This window comes from Spermophilus citellus (assembly GCF_964194105.1).
Source record: "Spermophilus citellus genome assembly, chromosome: 1".
Classification (NCBI taxonomy): domain Eukaryota; kingdom Metazoa; phylum Chordata; class Mammalia; order Rodentia; family Sciuridae; genus Spermophilus; species Spermophilus citellus.
In genome coordinates this window covers 65,135,922-65,160,669 of record NC_138182.1, presented here as the reverse complement: position 1 = coordinate 65,160,669, position 24,748 = coordinate 65,135,922, and the positions used below count along the sequence as shown (strand labels likewise).

Genomic DNA, 24,748 nt, shown 5'->3' with positions numbered 1-24,748 from the left:
TATTTACAACCAACTCCCTCTTTGTTTCAACCACTTGATTCTCCTAAGTATTATAGAAAGTGGAAGAATTTCTTTTCTCCCATTTAATAAGTATTCAGGGTAAACACTCCCCATATTCTCCTTTTATATATTTGACATGGTCCATTTAAAGACCATTTTTTTTTTCAGTTCTCTTTTTAAAACTACAAAGACTTACAAGGCTGTTTCATTAGTTATTAGTCAACAGCTAGTGGGTTCCTGGGATAAGGTTTATTTGAAAAGCTTTCAACTAGGTGAATCGTACCATTCTAAATAACATGGCTTCACTAGATTAAAGGGCTAAAATAATCAAAGATAAACACTGATAATGGATGTGTTCTAAGTGAATAAGGAAGTCCAGGCAGAGAGTTCAGTCTGTGGGGCCATCTTCCATGAGATCACCATGTCTTGTTTTTGTCACACCTGGAGAAGTCTTTCATATAGTACAAAAAAACAGACTCTTGGATTCTTTAAACAACCCTTTGAGTATTTGAGAGACCTTCCTAATTTTATTGGTTCCAACTGGTTAGGAAGTTTTACATTCTGTTTTATTTCTTTAACCACTAGAGGGCAAAACATTCACAGATCATCCTATGAACAACCAATTTAATTAATTATGAACAATAAGTTGAAGGTAATAACTTATCTATCAATACTTATCTATTATAAATGTGTCTGTTGATGCAGTGTATTACCCTGAAGACAGAACATAGCATCCTATTTGGTTCAATCAAATAGGAGGAAACAAGGAATGGTTGATGGCAACATACTGGGTATAGAGCTATCAATAAAATGGGGACGTATAAGTATTTCAAAAATTAGTGTTTCTTTTCAAAGATATTTATAAATAATCACCTTTTGAAAGGAAAATAGTAGGCAAGTAATTTTGTTAAAGTAAGCATATGGTTTTCACATTATTAAGTAAAGGAAATCAGCATTTACTCAATTTAGTCCATGTACATTTTGATTAAAAGTTTTTAAAATTATGATACAGAAATAATAAACTCAACTTGTTAATGGGATACCATCTTAGCAACACTACTAATGATTAATCAAGAAATGCAGAAATTAGAAACTGAAACTAAAGTATTCACTTGAATCATTGTTACCTCATATTCCATTTTGACCAAATATTGTGCTAAATAAAAATAATGGTGTTTTCTAATCAGTAGTAAGAAGTCAAATAGTAAACTTGGGATGGTTAATTTTCATGAAAAATAAAAGAATTTTCTCATAGTGGACAACTGACATCCACAATGTTTATCCATGTTTGTCAAAAAAGATGAGTTCAAAGAACACATGCTGAGTGGTTACCATATGTGTGTGTGTGTGTGTGTGTGTGCAAGTGCGTGTGTATGTATAGAAAAAATTAAAATAATTACTATACCAAGAGTACAGTTACCATACATTTTGTGAAGTACATTTATTATTATTTATTAACATATGCATATTTAAATTGTACAGTAGGATAAAAATGTATCAGAATCAACTTTTTATATCATAATCTAATTTTATATAAAAGCATATTTTTGTCATCAATGGCACACTATTAACAGTGAGGTTTTATACTTCACCAGATTCCTACAGAATGGAAGTATAATTTTTAAAAATAATTTGTAGTGCTATAAATTTGCTATGAAGAAACAATTTTCTGAGAAAATGGCTTTGTCAAAAAATACTGTTCATGTATGTTAACAATTAAGAGTATTTTGCTCTGCATATACAAAAAATGTTGATGATGTTTTCTAAAATTTCAAGAAAGAATTATTAAAAACCTAGTTGTTGGGATATTATTTTATAAAATATTTATAAAGGAAATGCTTCCATTTTTACCCCAAATTGATGCATTATAAGGAGATAGAAGACCTGTTCATAATGGTTTAGCCTATTTAAACTACTCTTCACTGTTCTTGATACAAGGGCAAAGAACAAGCCACAGAATTCATTTACACAAGTTTCTTTTGTTTGTGAGTACAAATGTTTCCTAAAAGTGGTTTCCTATTAGATTTATCTTACATGTTACAATTAGAAGCATTTCTGTAATTTAATAGTTGGAAGCTAAAATAAAAATTGGCTTCCTTGGACATTTTATTTGGAATCATTTTAGATAAAGGTGAATTTTTTAAAGTTTCTCCTTATAGGTAGAATCAGTAGAGCAGGAAACAAAAATGAATGAAAATTAGCAACATCATACAATTACATTTAAAATATTAAAGTATACACACTGTTTTCTAGCCATTGTTCAAAAGAGACTAAAGAAGGAGAAGAAGGCAAAGAGAAAATTGCAGGAAGCACTTGAATTTGAGACAAAACGGCGTGAGCAAGCAGAGCAGACACTAAAACAGGCAGCTTCAACAGACAGTCTCAGGGTCTTAAATGGTAAGAAGGTGCACATTTATGCATGACCAACTTTTATTTTTAATACTCAAAGGGAAATTTAGACACATGTTTGTGGTTTTGTATATTTCAATGTCTTGTGACTCATTCATCTGTGCTTGATGGGAAGAATGTGTTGGAGAAATTCTTTATTTCATATTTGCTTCAATCTTTTTCTGTTACTTAACCCCAGAATCTGGGACCTGGCATTGCATTTTTGCTTGACCAAATCTTTTTCAACTGAAACATGACATAATATGAATGGAAGAACTTCCACCCTCATTCTATCTTATGAAAAATATTATATTTTATTTTTATTCAAATCTCCTGGAAATTCTTAGTGTTATAGTTGTTGTTCAACCTTTAAAAGGTGACAAAGATTTATGTGATTTTAATTCAGTGCTAAAGTAACAGGTTGCTCTTTTTTAAAAAAGGACAATAGGAACCAAATGAAATATATGTCACTCTTACCTTTCTGTGCTTTTAGACTCTCTGACCCCAGAGATAGAAGCTGACCGCAGTGGCGGCAGAACAGATGCTGAAAGGACAATACAAGGTAGGAATTTGCAGAAGGCTATAAATCTAGATCTTGCTATATGAGTTTTTCCTCAGCTTTAGCCTGCTATTCAAGCATGTAGCCTACCATCTGGGCCACATCAAAACAAGTTCAAACAAGGTCAAGTTCATCTTGCTTGTTTATATGAGTGAATTCATTTTGTGCTGATAGATTTTCTTTAAATTAACAGGTCATTTCTGTTTATACAATGCAATTAAAAAGGAATAATTAATTTTAAACAATGTATGATTTAATCTTGGACACAGTAAATGTGTTTTATTGAATGTTTAAAGCCCGATCTAATGCAGGAGTGTTTATAAGTTCTATACAACATAAATAAAATAATAGATTAAGCAAATAGGTAGTTCTTAAAATTCCAAAATGTCTAACTACTCATTTTTTGTGACAGCTAGAATAAGGTTTATGCAGAATGAACTAGTTGAATGTTAACAATAAATAAGATTGTTTAGTTCCTATGTGATTTGCAAATGTACTATATGACATTATATACATTTTAATAACACAAGTCTGCTGAACAAAATCATATATAGAATACTAAAGGGACTTGTAGTAAACACTCAGAGGAGCTAAACATGTATACTGCCAAGACCACACTATTAGGAAAGAGCAGGATCAGAATGTAGCATTTATAGCTAATCAAACATCTATCCTAGAAAACAAACTCAGTCCAACAACATGAATACTAAAAAGAAAAAGAGCATTTTTTCCTATGTCAAATGAAGATGATTCTTCAAAGGGAACCCTAAAATGATTAAGTGGTATAATTATCTGCATTGCTTTTACTTTGTATTTTCAACTCAATCATATTTAAGATATTCTACATTAATTTTGTTACTAAATCAGCTACAAAAATGTGATTCTTGGCATAGTGTAAACAAAGTATACTTTTGCATACTATCATATGTTCAATAAGTAACAATCAGAAACTTGAGGAAACATTCTTTAGGAAATAATGTTGTATTCTTTTGCCCATATTTATTTTATTCCTGGCCATACAATTAGTCTTTAAATACAAGGCTTGAACCATATGCTATTTTGATATATTTCCTTGGACAGAGATTAACGTAATTGTAGATATTTTAAAAAATCTCAATTTTTAGAGTATTATGGATTTCAGAACAATTATATTTGTGTGTATATCATTAAAGACATAAGAATTCTGTTTCATCCTATAAAATGTACACACATATAAGGACAAATTTTGATGGTTAACAAAAATCCATTACTTGTTTTCAGGGATGATAGCTCAATAAGACCAATTTCTATAGGTAGTGACCAATTTAAGCACTAATTCTGATAATGTTGAAATGATGTAAGGAATCTTGATCATCAGATAGGGGTGAAACAAATTGTGTGATAAACACAGAATCCTTAAGGTTGTTCTAATTCAATCTAGGCAAAATTATATACAATATATTCTTATACATAAATGAGAAATTTATTGTTAGTATTAAGTGATTAAGCAATGATCTAACATTTTTAAAAATAGCTCACATAATATGTATGCCATAAGTTCATTGTCAGTAAGCTTTTTGTAATTAATAAAGCTGAAGTTATTTCCAATTTGTAAAATTCACATCTATTCAAGTACACATCTTAATGTGCACAAAGTCTTGCTGTATGAGGTCAAAATATCGACAGTATTCACTCTTTATTGTGATTTGTTTATTCTGTTAAAAAATAGTAATCACAAGTTGCCTTTCCTTTGCTATCCAGAAAGCTATCAGTTGAGTAACACAGTAAATCTACTCACATAACCTCATGATTAGAAAAACAAAACATATGTACAATTATGCATAGTAATTTACAGCCAAATATAAATTACTATAAATTATTATTCTTGTTTCTAATTGTAACATAAAATCATTTATTTATACAGCCTGCCAATGTTCATATAGCTCAAAATGAAGTTTCTAATAAAACACTTAACTCAAAATTTATGACTTTTGTTCTTTAATGCATTTTCCCCCATATGTGAAAAACAAACAAAAAAAAAAACTGCAGATGAATCTATCTGTGACTTAAAAAGGTATTTCATTAGCAGTTGGATGCTTCTAGAACTTTAAAAACAGCAGAATAAAGAAATCTTTCGTCACTTTAACTCCATTATATAAGCTCATTTTTCCCTTTGAATGTTTTCTAAACTAAGACTAAATAATAATACATTTGGAAGCTAACAAACTGAATAAAATTACTGTGGAGAGAAGAAATTAAAAAAGAAGAGTGATTTAGTTAAATTCTGTCCTAAGCAGGAGAATGGAAGAGGCGAATAAGCAAGAACTAAAACTCATGTTTAATTTGTGAAATGGTCTATGTCATGCATTTTGGGAGGCACAAGCACCTTTCACAATTCAAGGACATAGACTCCACCTCTTGCTTCCTTGGTTTTCAGTCTCCCACTAACCTCAAGCCCAGGTGTTAACAACATTCTTTGTATTCTTTTTTACTCCCAACCCAACCATAAATGAAATTATTCTTAATTCCAAAATAAACTCAACTTAATTGAGAAAGAAAAAAGAAACAAACTATAATTTTTATGCTTGTCGGTTATTTTTAACATATTAGCAATCAATAAATGCCACACTTGGCCCAAGAACTAGTCCCCTAGATGTTGGGCACCTAAATACTGCTCAAGTGCTAAGTCATTACCCCCAATAAGTATCTCAGGTAGAGTAAATATTGCCTCATTGACACTTTATATCACATTTCCATAAAACTAAAGAAATGGGAAGGAGGAAATCAAACTGGCTTAGAAAATATTCCTGAAGGGAAAAACACTAAATAATTTAAATTTTCTTGGTAAGTATTGTAAATCAACTCATGGTGCATAGAGATAAATTCTTTTTTTCTAATAACTGACTAAAAATTCATTAGTTTGGTGGAGATTTTACAAATATAGAATAAACATTCAAAAATTTAAAAAAAATAGTTCAGAGTCTGAAATCAGGTCCAATCCTTAATATATTAAGGAAGAACTGAACCTGATGTTTGTCTCCTTCCCTCTCTCACTCTTTACACACTATCGTACCTCTTCTACACAAATTCCTAATTCCTATCATACTGGAATTTTTGTTGATGTTATTTTTCTGAAAACCTTATTTCTTTCCTCACCCACCAAGGACATTCCCTCCTCTTCTTTGCATTTACTTGCTCATCCTTGAAGGCTGAGCTTAAAAGTTACTCTATTGAGGAACATTTTTCAGATTCCTCCCCCTGCTCCTGGGGTACCTACCTGTCCTTTAGAACCAGTTCTGCCTACTAGAGGTTCTTACCACACTTTTCAATTTCTCCACTGGAAAATGCTTTGTATTTGTAATTCTTTCTGAAGCATTTTCTTCGATCAGAGATAGCTGGGGCCGAGTGTAAGCCATCATGTTTTGTTTATGACTGGTACATGTCTGGCAACATGCAAGGGTCACAGTAACACTTGATACATATTTCCTGAAGGAATTAATTAGATACTGGGAAATTAAGACCTATATTAGATCCTGTGGATATGAAGATTCTTACTGTTTGACATTTCTCAGATATTAGTTGGAAAGACCGATGGGAGAAAATAAAGGATGGATTCTGACTAGGAATGTCAGAAATATAAATTCTGGAAGAATTAATCTTCACATTTGATAGCTCAATTAACAGTGCATATTCTTCTTTGTATACAATTATATATATATAATTATATACAAATTGTATATAAATTATATATATATATATATATATATATATATATATATATATATAATTTTTAGTTGTCAATGTAACTTTATTTTACTTACTTGTGGTGCTGAGGATCAAACCCAGTGCTTCACACATGCTAGGCAAGTGCTCTATCTGAGCTACAACCCGAGCTCTTTTGTGTTACAATTCTAATGCATTTTATTGTTTGCACATTTGACAAAATATTCAGGTTCTACTCATTTACATCCACATTTCTATTTTAAATCCCATATTTCATTTAACATCCCATGATTACGTTTACTAAGTAACATAATTTTCTTTTGTTTAATATACATTAATAATAACCTCATGCATATTTTCTGAGTATAATTGCAAAAGTTTAAATCTTAACAATTTTCTACCATGTATAGATTCTTCCATAACATAGGAGAATCATGAATACTGCTGTTCCATCTATATCATTTTTATAAAATTTCTGAAAAGTCTAAAAGTTTGTTTTCAAAATAGTAGCTTTTTGCTTATTAAGTACAAACCTAGTCTTTTAAATAAAAAAATAACAAAAATCAATGGAAATGGGAAGCATAGTTCCCCTGACATCTTAGGCTATCTGCAAATTATGCTTGCAAAATTTTGACTTCACTTGAAAGTATCTCTCTTTCATTTACATCCAATGACCATAATCAAAACTATTTGGCTTTTTATTCTTTTTGACTGATCTCAGATCACAGAAAACCAAATATTCTTCCAATAAAAAGACAAAAAAAACTTCTCTACACATTAACAATTTTTTTCCAATTTAATATCTTCTTTCTGCTTCCTATATATTTGAGAATATGTGCTCAATTTCAAAATTATTCATTTATTCAACAAATATTTATTCAACATTTATGATATTCCAAGCGCACTTTTATTATGTTATTGCATTAGTATTGGAAAAAGGACTTTAAGATATATTGAATCTCTTTATTGTGCAAAGGAGGAAATTGAGGCTTAGTGAGGGTGGATGACTAATTCTTGACCACACCAAGAATTCATCAGAGATAAAACTCTTGCTTTCCACACCACCCATTTTCTTCCTGAGTGCTTTCAGATTAGGATTATTAAATGATGTCCTCCTTTCTCCTTAAAATTTATTATTATTATTATTATTATTATTATTATTATTATTATTATTTGATTCATAACTTATAGCTCCAAAACATACTGCATATCATTCTTAAGAAGAAAATTTATATATCTGATTAAGCTTTTTATTGAATCAAATGTTCTAGCACTCAGTGAATTTCCTATTAATACATTTTCCTTCTTTTAGACTTTAGGATACTACATATTAGGTGGAAATATTTACTTACTTAAATAGTGAGGTAGATCATGAATTGATATATATTAAGTCTTTCCTCCTTTTCTGTTTAATATTCTAAGTTAAAGGCATGGTTATCTAAATCTTAGAGTAGCTAACTTATTTTCTCACTGTCATCCTTCTAGTTAGTTGGATTTTGCACTGAAATCCAGATTTATGACCCCAAAGACTTTGTTCTTTCCACCATGTTTTGCTTCCTGTACTTACATGTCTTTTATAGGATAATCACTTGCAGCCATATCAGCCATTTTGGATAGTTAGCACATTGCCTGTTAATGACTTAAAAAGTCCACATGATCTACTTCTAGGGAATGATTTGCAGCTGGAAAAATGTTTCTTGCTTTTTATCTTTTTACGAGCCATTATGCTTATACTATGTTTATAGACCCTTCAGACACACTGGGAAAACTCATTCTAGGCAAAGAAAATAAAGAGTAATGAAAAAATTAAGAAATTAATCATATTTTATAAAAGATTCACATTCATCACTACAACATAATATATAATGAACTTATGATAAACTTAAAAGTCAATAACAAATCTAATTTCTATATAGTTTATGACACTTGTTGCAAGAGTCTCTTTTTTTCTTTGAAGTACACGTTTGATTATAAGTTGTGTTTTAGTTAGTTTTTTGCTGCTGTGATTAAATGACCTGACAAGCACAACTGTAGAGGAAGAAAAGTTTATTTGAGGGCTCATGGTTTCAGAAGTCTTAGTCCATAGAAAGCCAGCTCCATTCCTCCAGGCTTGAGGTGAGGCAGAACACCATGGTGAAAGAGTATGGCAGAGGGAAGCAGTTCATGTGGTGATCAGAAGCATAGAGACAGAGAGGTCTCCACTTGCCAGATACAAATATATAACCCATAGCCATGCCCCTAATGTACCATTTCCTCCAGCCATACCCTACCTGCCTCCAGTTACCACTCAGTAAAATCCATCAGAGAGTAATTTGCTGATGAGGGTAAGGCTGTAACACAAATCATTTCTCCTCTGAACCTTGCATTGTCTCACATGTGAGCTTTTGGAGGACACCACATCTAAACCATAACAAGTTGCTAAATGACATTCCAAGTCACTTTAGCAGTGTTGAATTGAATGCTACTTAAACTTATCACTTTTAAGATCTTTATGAAAGTATCTTTCTAATTTGATTGTCATATAATCATTTTATGTATATTTCTATTTCTAATACTTGAAAACTGACTTCATGTGGGAATGAAGATTCTTTAGGCACCTCTACAGAATCTAGCATTTCTGGGCAATAATATATACACAATTAAATTTTAGCTATCAATATTAAATTTTATTATTATGAATTAATATATTTATTATAGTACCTCGCAACTGATAAACACTGATGCTATTATTACTCTAACATATGATTTTGATTTCCTTTTTTGGAGAATTGGTCTTCATTTATTATACAGTGTTGAATTACGTCCATAGTTAAGTGTTTTGGTCTTACAAGAATATTTTTTGGTTACCTAAGTAAATTTTCCATATTTAAATATTTCTTTATTTGGATTAAAAGGGGAAACAGGGAAGACTTTCTTAAGAACAAAACAAATAATAATATAGGGTTTAAAACTGAACTCTGGACTGATAGTATATCATATTGACTTTTTTTTCACTTAGAAATAAATGATCATCCCAGGGATTTCTTAAAACTATTTTTCTTGATCTTAATATATAAATATTAGAATGATATTACTGTGAACAAAACAAAACAATAATAAATTTTCTCCTAGTACCTTGGCACTGGTTTCTGATGTTTGGCAGCATTTCAATGCAACTAATCAATTTAAGACAGTATTGATTAAGTTGAACAAAAGGTGCTATTGACTGTTGGTGGTAACCAATAAACAGGCTATTGTTTTATAGTTATCACAGGTCATTGTTAACTACTCGTTTAACTGAAATCAGACTTTCCGTTAAATAAAAAGTTTCAGAAGATCCTCATGAATTTTTATCTTTATAAAATGTTAGAATAATGTTTTCTCATGATTTCAGTATAAAATTTTTTCTTTTAAAATATATAAAAAAGCAAATCTTGCTTTTGGATATAAGTGATATAAGTGTATTTACTTAAACTACAAATATTGAAGACTCCTTCTAGGTTTTTGTTTGAAATGGTTTCTTTATAATTTAAACCAATTATGAAATTAGACATAGTGAACATTAAGTATGAAGCTGCTGAAACAGTAAAAAAATAATTATTACTACGTAGCATTATTTCAATGTGCTGTTTACATAGAGCTAATTTTCCAAATTCCTACTTCATTTTTAATAGCAAAGCAAGATTGTGGTCGTTATGTCTGTGTTTAGGGCAGGACATTTCATGAGGTTTTGTGATGTTATTTCAATTCTCACTACATTGTCCAAATGTAAAGCAGAGTAATGAAGGCAAAATGAATGGATTTATTTGAAATCATTTTCCTAATATAAATAATGTAATAGAGGATTGGCAATGTGAAAGTTCAGAATTACTTTTATCTGGGATATCAGGGATACTGGATTGGAATTGAACATTTAGAGGAAAATGAACATTATACAACTAAATTGCTTTTAAGTAATGAATCAGATCATTATTAATACAAAACATAACAATGTTTTATTAGCATGCCAAAATTAAAAAATTGAATTAAACTAGCTTGTTCATGAACAACTTGTATACTGTCTGAAGACCTATAATAAAAGAAGAGTGATAAATAGAAATTCAGAACAATTTTAACTAAAGATCAATGTGTAAGGATGTTTAAACAAATGTATCAGTGAAATCCAAAACAGATCCTAATTTAGAAAGTATAACATAAATCTGTGCAGACAGTGAAATATGCAAAAGAAACTTGAGGAATTTAGAAATCCAGAGGATTTCCTTTGTAAGAAATAAAATGTAGTTTTCAGATTTGGTTTTAAAAAAATATTTAAAAGCTCAATATATATGAGAGAAAATATATGTTCATTTAAATGTTTTTTTAAGTTCCTTTGAAACAATGACTAGCTGCAAGGCTGAGGAAATATCAGAGAGCCAGTAGAAAAATAGACCTGTCATTTTAATTTTATATATTTTTATTAATGATACTTTTTTATTATAATGAATGCCAAACAACTTAGAAAGTTGTTTTTTGTTTGGGTCAATACTTTAGTTTCTTAATTTTCAGGGAGCATATTATCTTTGGACTTAAGGAAAACTTATTTACAATAGGTTTTTCCTTGTAGTTTTTCACCTTTATTATCAAGGGGAAAACTGATGAGCATTTATTCAATTAACTTGCTCAATGAAGATTGTAACAGTAGAATATGCATATAATATCTAGCAAGATGAAGGTGATTATATTTAGTGATGTAGATTAGAATTATCTCTAGTTGTTCATATTCTCAAAGACTGTTTTCACTTTTTTGTCTATTAGATTGCAAAAGCAGCTTCAGAGAAATTTTGAAAAACAGAGTAGTTTTTTAGGTGAGGTTTTTTTTTAAAAAAAAAAATTATCCTGAGAAATGTTGTTCTAATTAGAGTCAAAAAAGTGATCTGAAAATATTTAAGTTATAGAAAAAGAATTCCCATATTTAAGTATGTGCATTAAAATACAAGATTTCTATGACAAACTTTTAAAAATGGCACAAAAATACATGGTTATAGAAAGCATGACATCAATTTCAATAGCATATACACGTTTATACATTCAAGACATGTAACACCCTTTGATATAAATTCTCCTTTAGAAAAAAATTAAAACACCATCACTTAGTCTATAAATATAAAAGTGCTTATGGTGCATTATTCCACCTCCCATGGTTAGGGACAGAATGCAGACATGCCACAATAATGTTTTTTTATTTCTACTGTTCGAACCATATTAATGAGAACATCATTTTGGAGAACTAATTATTTCTATTTGTCTTGTGTCACACTTTCTAATTCCCCTATATTAGCACAGCCAAAGCAAATTAATTGCTTTTCCAGCAGTTGAACCTTGTCCAAGAATGAGCTCACATTCCCTTCCAGTTTCCCTGTTTGTGGGAGTGCATTGTGTCAAAAATTTTTCTTGATACTAAACATAGTCTTGAGAATACCTTTACAGATTTCTGTGTGCTCACTTGATGAAATTTATAAGTTTAAGTGACCCGCCAGGAAAGATAAAGTTCTTAGCTGCAAGATTATACATCAAAACAGTTAAAGTGAAATTAAAATTAAATGAATGAATCTCACTGAAGCAAAAAAAGCAGTAATTAATGGTTCCCTTAATTGTCTTCATAAAATATTTGCATGGGTCTAATTTGCATAATTTGCATGTATTAATTAATCTTTCAAAGGAATTTTGTGCTGAGAGAAGCCAAAAAATCTCTTTGTTTTATTTAAGATCTAATGAAATATTTATCTTCTTTAATGAACTTCTCATCTTCATTAAAATAAAAATTGCACAAGTTTGTATGTTTTAAATGCTTTTATAATTGAAGTATTCAAAAAATCTCTTTAGACTTACAACAACTGAAAAACAAACACATTATTTAGCATTCAGTATCATTTTCGCAACAGAAACACTAAAAAAAAAAGAGAAAGCTCAATTTCACTTTTTCAAAGGTAGAAAAGCATTTGATAGATGAATATAGTTATTTAATTTTAAAAAAAGGCAATTTTTAAAGTCCTGATACTTCTTCCAGTGGCATGGATAAGAAAAAATTAGTATGTTAGTTGTTTGGAAAATGGTTCATTGGTTGAAAACATTTTAGCTGTTCAAAGAAATTAGTCCATAAAAATCAAATGTTATTGTTATCAACTACTATATTGACTAGCAGTGTTTTTCTGGCATGAGCTGTACAGTTCCAACTTCATTCTAAGTCTGTCCTTTGAAGAATTGCAGCAAGAGCTTCTCCTCTCACAAACTAAGAGATCACAGGGAAAACCATGAGATGTGCCTTGGAAGGGATGAAATCTAAAATCTCAGGAAGTGCCAAATTGTATACATTCAAGGGAACAGAGGAATAATGTGAGGAGAGAGCCTGGTAGTTAAAAAGCGATGAGGGAAGGGAAATGGTGATCTGTTAATGGGATTTGTTCTTTCTGACACAGCTGTGTTTTAATATATTACAAAGAACATCAACTAGCACTGATTTTCATGGCAACCTCATTTTATATTTTAAGAAACTGAGGCACACAGACATAAATTACTGAACTCTGTCAACTGAAGACCGTTGAGTCCTTTTGTCTCCATATGCCTTGCTTCCTATATGACAGCAATCTTTTTATCTCAAGATAATTTATGAAGTGGCTATGAGTAACTAAATGGTAAACTAGATGATGAGGGTAGCATAAATGTATAAAGATTAAGATTCAAAATGCAAATATATACTTCTTTTCATGTAGAGATTAGAAATGTGATAAAGTCAATTAAATTGACCTTGGGATTTCTGTAGAAAAAAACTCATTTTTAGTAGAAAGGTATTTTCATTAGGTAAAGATTATTGTACATCCCTTTAACCACACTCAACTTGCATTTTCTCAGAAAGTTTCCTCTAAAGTATAACAAAGTTTAGCCTTATCTAAAGTGAAGAAAAAGAAGTCTACTAATTTATAGGAATTGTCAAATTCACTTATAAAATAAATGCCAAATATGAATTTTCTTAAGCTTTAATATTATAATTTACATAAATGACTTCAAAATGATTAAAATTAATATAACATAATGCTCAAAAAGCAGTATTGGACTGAAAGTGGCAGTATAGTGTCAACTACCATTCATTCATTTTGTGACCTTGGTAACTTACATTAACTGCTAATATCTATTCTATTTTTGATATTTTTATCAAGATGGCAAAAGTATCTACTTCTTTTCTGTGAGCGTGCACACATACACACACACACACACACACACACACACACACACAAAATGTGTCCATGGTTCATTTGTACATACACACATGGATTCTGAATCCAGAATTCCAAGGCTTAAATTACCATGCTGCTATTTATTATTTGTATAATAGTAAGAATATAAATTAATCTTCATTTTTTAGGTTCTCAATCTGTAAATTTCAGATAAAGATAATAAATATGTTATACATTTTTTAATATGGATTAAATGGATTTGTATGTGTACAAAACTGAATGAAGACTGGTAGAGGCGGAGTGCTGAAATATTTGCAATTTTTACAATTATGCACAAATTTAATGTAATAGTACTTGCAATGATATTCATTTTGGAAAAAATTAACCATATCTTGGATGATTTTTTAAAAAAATTCTCCCAGGTCAAAGAATATTTTTTTTTCCTGTATGACTCACACTTTTTCTTTAAGGCATAATTTAAGCTGGAAAATGATAATTATATTCACCAGATTGTCCAGAGTACATAAAAAAAAATTCATGATAGGGTGTGAATTTCAGTATTTATGTAATTTAAACAATGAAGCTTAAGGAGATTAATTTGCAGCCACATATTATGTAAGACTATTTATCTTCTTCAAAATTAAATAAATACTACTTATTTTTGACTCAAATTTAAGATGGAAGTGTTAGAGCTTTTTCATTTTTTATGGTATTTTGGCAAATTTTTCTTAATATGATTTGTATTTTCATATAGTGTGGAGTATCTACAGACTCTTCTAATTCATATATAATCACACTCCTGAGATAGTAAATCTCCAAACATAGTTCCACTTAAGCTTACTAATTACACCTATAAAACGATGAATGATGGCTACAAATTATTGGATCTGACTCTTATTCTTTATTTATTTCTCCCTGGGAGAAAGAGTGCTGGATGGGAAGATTTTTAGACCATATATTTTTCTCATACACATTCAGGTGTGCATGTTTAACTTTATTCTGTACTATGGTTTTACATTAACAAATGAAAGCTTATGAAATCATCGTACCAGAATTAAGAACTACTTATTTGATTTTCATGGTAAAACCTCTTCTTGTATTAACAATTTCAGCATCTTATTTTAATTGCTTGTATAGATTAATATAGTTTTAGGCCTACTTAAATCCCAGTCATTATTGTCTTCTGGCTTGCTTTAATAAATTTCTTCTGCAAAGTTTTATGAAATTTCACTATCTAGTCCTTCAGCCTAGTTAAAGAGTTGAGAATGAGGAGAATTTTCACAAATGAGAAAAGATTAAATATAAGCAAAGAGGAATGGAAAGCATATTCCTCTTCTATACCAACAGATGGCACTGGGTTCCAACCAACTGTTGCCCATGTGGAATCATAAGACCAGTAGTACTATATCCATTTTCTAAAGAAATACAGAAAAACACATTTTGTAAAATTACAGATTTTTAAAAACAATGTGGAAGCTCAAACAAGATGAAGGTTTATTTATGTGTTCTCTAATGATATTAAGATAGATAAAAGAACTGTGAATCTCAAAAAGCTTGTAATACAGCATGTCAACATACAAACCAAATTGAAAATATCTCCAAGTCACAAATAAAATGGGAGAAGCTCATAAGTCTTTATCAAATGAATGCAGTGACTTCCCCTAAGTGCTTTAAATTCAGGCATACTTTGGAGATAATATTTTGAAGACTATTTGCCCAAGTTTTACTTTAAATTATGCAATTCAGAGTAATCCTATTGTATTAGGCATTTAAGTGGTATGAATATTACAAAGAATAAAAACATACAATATTTTGTACATTCAAATTGTTATTCTTAAGTTATTAGGATAAAGAACATTTAAAGAAATTGCAAAATACTTTGAAGAATCGATTTATCATGTACTATATAGCTAATAGGCTTGTACTTGCCTAAGAAGTCAGGATAAATCCTGAAATGTGTCCTGTTAAATGAAAATATGTGTCAAAAGTCTCAATGAATATAAAGAGTGGATAGTGATAGATACAAAGAAAAAAAGAGTTCATGCAATAGAAGTCATGTTTGTAGTCTGTCTTTTGGAACAAATCTCATATAACCCTGTCTTTTTTGGATACAGTCCCTTTGAGGTATGTCATACTTACATTTACTTTCCAAGGGTTACCAGTAGTATAGTTAATAGGTGACTACAATATACTTTTTCTCTAAATAATTACATTAAACGTATATATTTTATTGTAGTACTAAAATGAAAATTTAAAATATGGGCAAAATTTAACCACTGGCTTATTGTACCATTTTACAACTACAAATATAACAAATGAAAGCAGGTAGCTTCATTGCATTGAACTAATTTGAACTGAAACTAGGCAGAAACTTCCTCACTGGCTCTCAAAAGGACACCCTTACCAAATCTAGATTAAGCCCATTGGATTGGTTATCAACACCAACAGGTCAGTTATCCAGAGGAAGTATAAAAACACCAAAGTATATGAGCTGTCATGTTAAACAGATAGGAAATCTCATTTTGTTAATAAAACTGGGAATAGTATTTAGTTTATATTCTACAGTCTCTCATATCTTAATTTCACATCCTCCATAACACTTTCAACTCTCTAATTTCAGAAATACTGATAACATTTCTGTGAAAATGTTATGAAATTAATGCCTGGGTAATTATAAATCAATATAGAAAAAATTGGTTGATTTTTTAGGTTGCTTTTTTACTTAAATTTTAGTATAAATAGATTTTTTGTTTTTGTTTTGATAAGCCTATAAAATTGCTTTCCTAAATTTGTATACAGATAGTTAGATTAGTGAGTAATTGCTCATTTGGATCTTGATGCAATTCTTGGTTGCCTCGTTTCGAATACTATTTTAATGTGTGATTCAGTTCCTTTGTGAGAAAAGTAGAACATAACCATTTATTTAAACCCAACAACTCTTGCAACTCAGTAGGCTCCTTTACACGCTATTTTTATAAAACAAAGGAAATGTGAAAACCTTTCCAATTATTTTCTTAATGTTAAAAATTTATCAACAAAGAGGTGAAATTTTATTTTACTATTCTGAAACTACAGACTTTCATATTTTAAAATTTGCAGTGCTTTAACTTAACCTATTATGGAATAAGTATGCATGCAATTTCAGCCATATTTCATGTGACCAATGATTGTTCAGATTTCTGACATACTTTATTTTAGTTAGCTTTTTCACTACTGTGTGCTATGACTAACAGACCTGATGACAACAATCTTAGAGGAGAAAAAGTTTATTTGGGGGCTCACGGTTTCAGAGATCTCAATCCATAGATAGCCAGTTCCATTTCTTAGGGCCGTCAGGTGAGATAGAGCATCACTGCAAAGGAGTGTGGTGGAGGGAAGCAGTTCACTTTAGGATCAGGAACCAGACAGAGCTAGAAATTCCACTCACCAGATACAAAATATATACCACAGAGGCACAACTCCCAAGGACTCACTCTTCCAGCCACACCCTACTGGCCTTGGGTTACCAATTAATCCCACCAGGGTTTAATTCACAGATTGGGTTAACCCAATTCATAATCTATTAATTTCTCCTCTAACCCTTCTTGCATTGTCTCATACATGAGCTTTTGAGGGACACCTCACATCCAAATCATAGCAGACTTTAAAATAATCAATATTATTTTTCATTATTGGCAGCATTTATTGTTTCTGGATAAAATGACTGAGCAATGACAAAATATAAATACGTAATACAGAATTTATCTTTTTTATTCTTAATTTTAATTTTTATTGTAAATTGGCAATTTATCATTATGTACACTAGTGGTATATAAAGTGATACTGTGATTTATTAGTATGAAATAATTAAATAAAGCTACTTAACATATCCATAACCTCAAATACTTTCCATTGTTCTGTAGTGAGAACATTTGAAATTTCCTCTTGAGCAAATGTGAAATGTAAAATACCCTTTTGTTAAATATATTCACCATAGTGTGTGATAAAACTAAAAGAACCTCATACATGGCTCCTGCCTAAAATTTTGAACTCTTTGACTACTCTCTCCCCTTGGCCCGCAGCCTCTGGCCTCTGTAACCATCATTCTACTCTCTGCTTCCTTGAGTTCGATTGTTTTACATTCAATATAATTGAGAACATGCAATGTTTGTCTTTCTGTGCCTGACTTTACTTGTCAAATATTCTCTAGTTTTTACCATGTTGTCATAAATGGTGAAATATCTTTACTTTTTAAAAGTCTGAATAGTGTTTCATTGTGTGTATACTGCATTTTATTTATCCATTTATCTTCTGATAAATACTTAGGTTGATTCCATAATTTGGCTATAGTGAATAATACTGCAATGATGATGGAGATATAGATATCTCTTTGATAAACTGATTTCAAATCTTTCGGTTATGATTGCCTAATCATGTAGTAATTCAATGTTTAGTTTTGAAGAACCTTCATGGAGTTTTCTATAATGGCTGTACTAATTGAAATTCTCATAAACAGTATACAAGGGTTCCCTTTTCTGCATATTCTCAATAACACTATGTCTTTTTGGCAAAAGCTATTCTGACTAGTATGAGCTTATATCTCACTGTGGTTTTAGATTGTATTTTCCTAAAGACAAAAAACGTTGAACAATTTTTCAAATATGCTTAGGTGACTTTTTTTGAGAAATATCTATTCAGGTCTCTTGCCCATTATGTTATTGGGTTTTGGGGTTTTTTTCTTGCTATTGAACTGTTTGGTGTCTAAATATATTTTTGCATTAACCCCTTAATGGATGTATGACTTGCAGTCATTTTCTACTAACCTGTAGGTTGTTTCTGCATGTTTCTGTTTCTTTTGCAGTGCAGAAGCTTTTTGGTTTGATATAATCCCACTTGTCTAGTTTTCTTTCTTTTTTTTCTTTGCTCTTTGCTTCTGTTGCCAAAAGTCATTATGCATACCAATATCATGTTTTTCCCGTTTTTTATTAGTTTATATTTACTGCTCTTCTGTTTAAGTCTTTTTTTTTTTTAAAGAGAGAGTGAGAGAGGGGGAGAGAGAGAGAGAGAGAGAGAGAGAGAGAGAGAGAGAGAGAGAGAGAGAGAGAGAGAGAGAGAGTTTTTTTTAATATTTATTTTTTAGTACTCGGCGGACACAACATCTTTGTTGGTATGTGGTGCTGAGGATCGAACCCGGGCCGCACGCATGCCAGGCTACCGCTTGAGCCACATCCCCAGGCCCCTGTTTAAGTCTTTAATCCATTTTGAGTTGATTTTTAAATATTACGTGAAATAAGGGTCCAATTTTATTCTTTTGCATGTGGAAACACAGTTTTTCCCCCAACATGATTTACTGAAGACTGCCCTTTCTCATTGCACATTCTTGGGAACTATGTTTAAAAACAGTTGTTTCTACAAGTATGAATTCATTTTTGGTATGTCTATTTTGTTCCATTTGTTGATGTGTCTTTTGTTTTCTTCTTGCCAGTACTATGCTGCATTCATTACCGTGTCTATGTAGTCTAGTTGGAAATAAGGTAGTATAATGTTGTTAGGTAATGTAATGTTCCAATTTTGTTTTTCTTTCTCATGATTGCCTTAGCTATTCAGTATTTTTTTTTAATTAATCCCTATGAATTTTAGAATTTAATTTTAATTCTGATTTTTTAATTTTAATTTCTTCCCTATTGTGTTTGCCTTTTTTTTCCTGGATTCCACTATTTTCATATGGGTCAGGTTATAAAAACAAAGTATAAAAATACCTCAAAATAAGTTCCAGAAGTTCCAAAATCATATTCTCATTTCACCTACATATTTTTAATCTGGTCTTCTTGAAACCCCTGTAAATACTGTATCACTATAAAATCTTCACTGCAGAGTGAAGTGGGAAAAAAAAGACATAGGTGAACATGCTCTTTCAAGTGACTTCTAGGCAGTTTTTAGTGAACTTCACTCTAAGAATCATCTCATGAACAGTTTGAGAGAGAACAACATTTTTAAAATGACTCTCTAAAAAATGAGCATCAAATTTTTCATGTATCTGTCCTCTTGAATTTTTGAAGTCCAAATTTAGCAATTTAGACACTACAAAAGTGCAGCAAAAAAGTAAGTAATATCTCATGGAATGGATTTTGGCAAACTATTATAACTAATTCCTGGCAAGTCTATGTGTTATAGTTGATTTATTTTTTCAGATGCTTGCATAATTAAGTTCTAGGGCCAAAAAAATGCAAGACATGATATTTTTTCTAAATAATTCAAAATACAGTAGCATATTAAGAAACAAATATTTCTAATAAAATATATATATTAAATTTCTATTCAGGCAGCTATAGATATTAAGGTAATTACAAGAGCGATAGAAATTGCAAGTGAAGCTTTATTTATATAAAAGTATGTAATATTTATGCATTTGATTTTACTATGTGAAACAAAGATTTTTAATGAATCATATATCATATATGTATCATATATCATATATACATCATATATATGCTTCCACATTTAAAAAACCAATATTCTATATAAAACATTCTATGTATTCATGTTTTAAAATCTGTCTGTAGAACTTATTCATTTCTATGGTTATAAGAACTCACTCACACACTACTCACAGCAAAAATCCGAAACCTAAAATTAACTTACTAGAGAAAATCCAAAATTTAGAAATCTTGATTTTTTTCCAGGAAAATATAAAAGCTCTATTTTTCTCTTTTAATAAAATAAGCAGTTTGATCCAGTGCTCTTGAAATGTAAACAAAGTGCCTTCAGAGCACAAACAAAACAATTTATTCTAGTTATGTAATTGGTAAAGACTCACTTAAGACAAGATGTGTAAGTCTGGATCTTCTGAGAATCTATGCTATATCAATATATTTTATATGACTTTCACAAACAGAAGAAAACTGAAAATCATGATTTCTTGTGAAAATGACATTAAGTAATATTTATTAAAATAAATCCTGGCCCCCTTGTTTTTATTAAACTGAATAATATACTAAATCCTAAGTAATATACACATGGTTTAAGAGGTATTCTTATTGAGTGAAAATAAAGATATGATGAATGTTATTAATTCAGAAATGAGGTCATAAAGGATTCAAGTTCTGTGTGATGCAGACTTGATTGGGATGACACATTTGAAATAAAAGGGAGTAAATCAAATTGTAGACTTAGTAAATGAAAATGGAAAATGGAAATTTGATAATTTGAAATTGGTAATCTGTGTAAGAGATCCAGGCTAGAGTAGATAATGAGTTTGGTTTGTTGATATCAGATGTGATGTGCCAACTGGGCATTACACAGGATTGTAAACATCTGTGTGGAAATTGTGTTGGAATTTGAATGTGAGGTCCACATAAGATAGACAATTTTGAACATCACTGTAATGGATGGAATCCCTTACATTGAAAACATAGAATCTCTTAGCATCATCGTTATATTATAAAATTATTGCCCAATCCATTCTTACCCAATGATAAAACCACCTACTAAGAGCAACAAATGTAACATTGAGAAGCAAAATATATTCAAATGGCTGAGTTAATATATTTTATAACATTTTACACTATCTTTACATATAATGAATTGGTCTAATATTTTTTTTAATGACAAAAAAATTATGTGATTTTTTTTCTTTATGGCAGTTAGAAAGAATGGATTGAATTTGTTCATGAAAGTGAGCATAATAAAACTTGAGACAAAAAAGTTTACAGTGTTAGTTTATATACATGAAATTAGAATAGTGAATGATAAAAATACACTGTAGCATGTTAGATAATTCATATTTTGACGTATTTATTTTGCATCTTTGTTGATTCTGCAGATTTTTTCTATGACAAACTGTCTATTCAACTCTTGCATTAAGAGACATGTATTTTTCATGATATTGTTTCATATAGCAATATGTTGTTTATCAGTCCTTTCAAGTAATCAAACTACATTGAATAGAGTCATAAGCAAATAAAAAAGCAGCGATAATTTACTCTCATTGTAAGCTTTTCCCTTTGATGCATAGGTAGTCTTTGCAATCATTTGAACAGTACAATGCATTCTTATTTTGATGAATGGAAAGTAAAAATTATTCTTTAGACTTGGTAAGTAAAGAAAAAATATGTTTATGTAACACTGTTCTGAATTATCACAACAAAGTATGGGTTATACCAAAATAATACTAGCCTTACACCCATTTTAAACTTTAGGAATATCATGATTTTTCAATACATAAGGCATTTGGAAACAGACTCATCAAGGTTCAGTTCACAATTGCAACATTTACAGATTTTTTCAACTGAATGTTGTACTAGTAAAGAATCAAACAAGAACTGGACCCGTTAAAGGTGCCTGATGAAGTTGTGAACTCATCATATAGCTATTATATATTAAGGATATGGTAGCAAAACTTGGGAAGATTTATTATCTGAGGCTTACAAGGTAATTTTCTTGTAGCTTCAAAAGTACGCTTTCTGATGATAAAAAGAAACTGAAGTCTATCTAGTTGAAATGGAGAGAGGATATCTAGAATTTTAAGATAAAAATGTATTTTGGGTTGAATGATTTAGCATCGCCTGAGTGCAACTTTAGATTACCCCTTAGAGTAGTATAGAGTCACTATGATAGGAAAATAAAAATTTTATTATGAAGTGGTTTTGACACAGCCTAGATGAGTTCCTTATATTCATAGTGCTTCTTGAAATCTAAACTTAATTCATGATATGATAATCTACATGGTGACATAAGTTAATTTTATTCATTTCACAATTGCTAGTGATGGGAAAATAAGGCAATACTGACAGTAACCACAGCCATAAGCTATTAATTTTAATGGAAATAGTGGCCTGTGTTACCATACCCAGGGCAGAATTTCACAGTGGGCATGTAATATACATATATCAGCATTTATCTTTTTTCTAAATATATGCACATTTATTATAACATACTTTAAATGTTTAGTTGTAAAATTTTGTGTTTATTTTTAAAGACTATATTAAAGAAATTTGGCAACCTCATGGAATTTAATATATGCTAAAATCAAACTGGAATTTGTGTAAGTTAAAAATCTAAAGTGCTTCTATGTTTCCTGAAATTCTTTGTTTTTAGAGGCAAACACAATTTGTAAAATGCAAAACTGTCCATTAGTACTGCATATTTTGAGGATAGCACATTTTATCTTTTTTTTAATCATTGCTTTCCATTTTAGAAAGCATTTAGTGTCTTAACATTTGTTATTGTTTGTGGCCAGTTTGTTGATATTTTCAAGATTGATTTTCAAAGAATTAAGAGTTTCCTTAGAAAACATGAAGTATGATAAACAACAGTTTTTAAGATTGAAAGACACCATATTTATCCAAAATTGATCTCAGCCAGTAAGCCCACTGAATCAAAAGTTCAGAGGAACATTGAGTACATTGTCCTTGCTCTGTGCAGTAGTATCTTTTTAGATTATTTTAATAAACATAAATAAACATAAATATACATTTTCTCTTTTCCTTTCTGGTGGTTTATTAAATTGTATCAATTCCAGCAGTAGGGAGCTTTATGATTGCCTAAGCCATTACTTCTATCACAGTGCATTGTGACCTGTTATGATCTTTGTTAGTCTAAGACAAGTTTAATCTGAGGTCAGACTACTAACAACTATTGTTTTCATTTCTGAGAAGATGAGCACATGTCAGAAAATAATATTATCAGTCTATTAAGGGACACCTATCTATCTTCAACAAAATCAAAGAACCTTAGGATAAGACAAGTAAATTTAATTCCACTTACTAAAGGAAAATATGTTTGGGTGTATGTTTGTATCAGACAAAGCAAATGTTTTAAAAGTTTAAAAACATTTTGTGACTTAGAACAATGTATCCTACTATAAGCAAAAGAGAGTTTTGTTTGGTTTGGTTTTGCCTAACATAAGAAATATTCTTCTGGGAAACATGGTATTGGTTATGTTCTTTGTCTGAAAGGCAGGCAGGCCTCCAGGAGAATACAAAAGGTGGCATTTGGCTTGGCAAGTTAAGTTGCCTGTAGTTGTAGATCACAGTCTTTCCTGTGTTCCAGATGAAAGCAAACTGGTATGTTTCACACCGTAACTCATTAGAACTGAAATATTTACCTGGTATTGGCCAGCACATCTTTCTTATAAAACAAGGACTATCCATGGCAAAACAAGTTACCTCAAAACTTCATAGCTTAACAGTATTCTCTACCTCAAATTCTGTATGTGAGCAATCTGGGAATAGGTTATAGGATCCTTTGCTCTGTGGCCTTCCCCTAGCTGCAATAGGATGGCAGGGGCTGCAGTCAACTCTAGACTCCCCTGAGACAGGCTCCATTTCTAAATTCCCTAGTGAGGCTCTTGGCATGCTTACATCCTCAGAAGAGTCAGACTGAATCAGGACTCAGATCTTTGCTGGCCATTGACAGGAAGCAACATCAATTCCTTGTCACATCAGATTATCCACAGGATACATGGCAGTCTTCTTTATCAGACTGAGAAAATGAGAAGATCTAGATGGAGTATAGACCAGCAATGTGGAAATTATAGTTTTTTTAGAACCTCACCTTGGAAGTAATGTCCCATCACTTTGCTGTACTCTCTTTTTTCAAAGCAGGTCACTGTCATGAGATTTATCCCACACTGTAGAGGAAGAGATTGTATAAGAATATAGGAGGCAGGGGCTATTGCTGGCCATTTTAGAGGATGCCTATTACAGAAAATAAAATTAAGTTACTTGCTAAGATTGAAATTGGAATAAAGAGTATTATAGAGTTCAAACATTTATGTAAGTCATAAACTTATATAAATGTGGACCCAATGTTCACATCAGTGTTTAAAGTTATCCTCATACCTGGCTGGTAAAACTTGCCTGATTAATTCTGCTTCCTCTTAGGCTGGATTTCTTGGCAAACACACCACTGTTTTCTTCTTTTAGATATT

At 30.7% G+C, this 24,748-nt stretch overlaps 1 protein-coding gene across 3 annotated transcripts in view; it reads left to right on the top strand.

The window, feature by feature from the left end:
• The window catches only part of DACH1 (dachshund family transcription factor 1), a gene marked incomplete at its 3' end in the record, with an annotated part of 409,292 nt that overhangs the window by 370,317 nt on the left and 14,227 nt on the right, over positions 1 to 24,748 (top strand). For 2 of the 3 annotated variants that reach the window (XM_081304371.1, XM_081304373.1), the window contains 2 exons: positions 2,254 to 2,397; positions 2,882 to 2,950. In XM_081304371.1, the coding sequence (XP_081160497.1) occupies positions 2,254 to 2,397; positions 2,882 to 2,950 (213 nt within the window). Of the gene's footprint in view, positions 1 to 2,253; positions 2,398 to 2,881; positions 2,995 to 24,748 lie in introns of those variants that run through there. The other variant, XM_081304372.1, reaches the window with a different exon arrangement.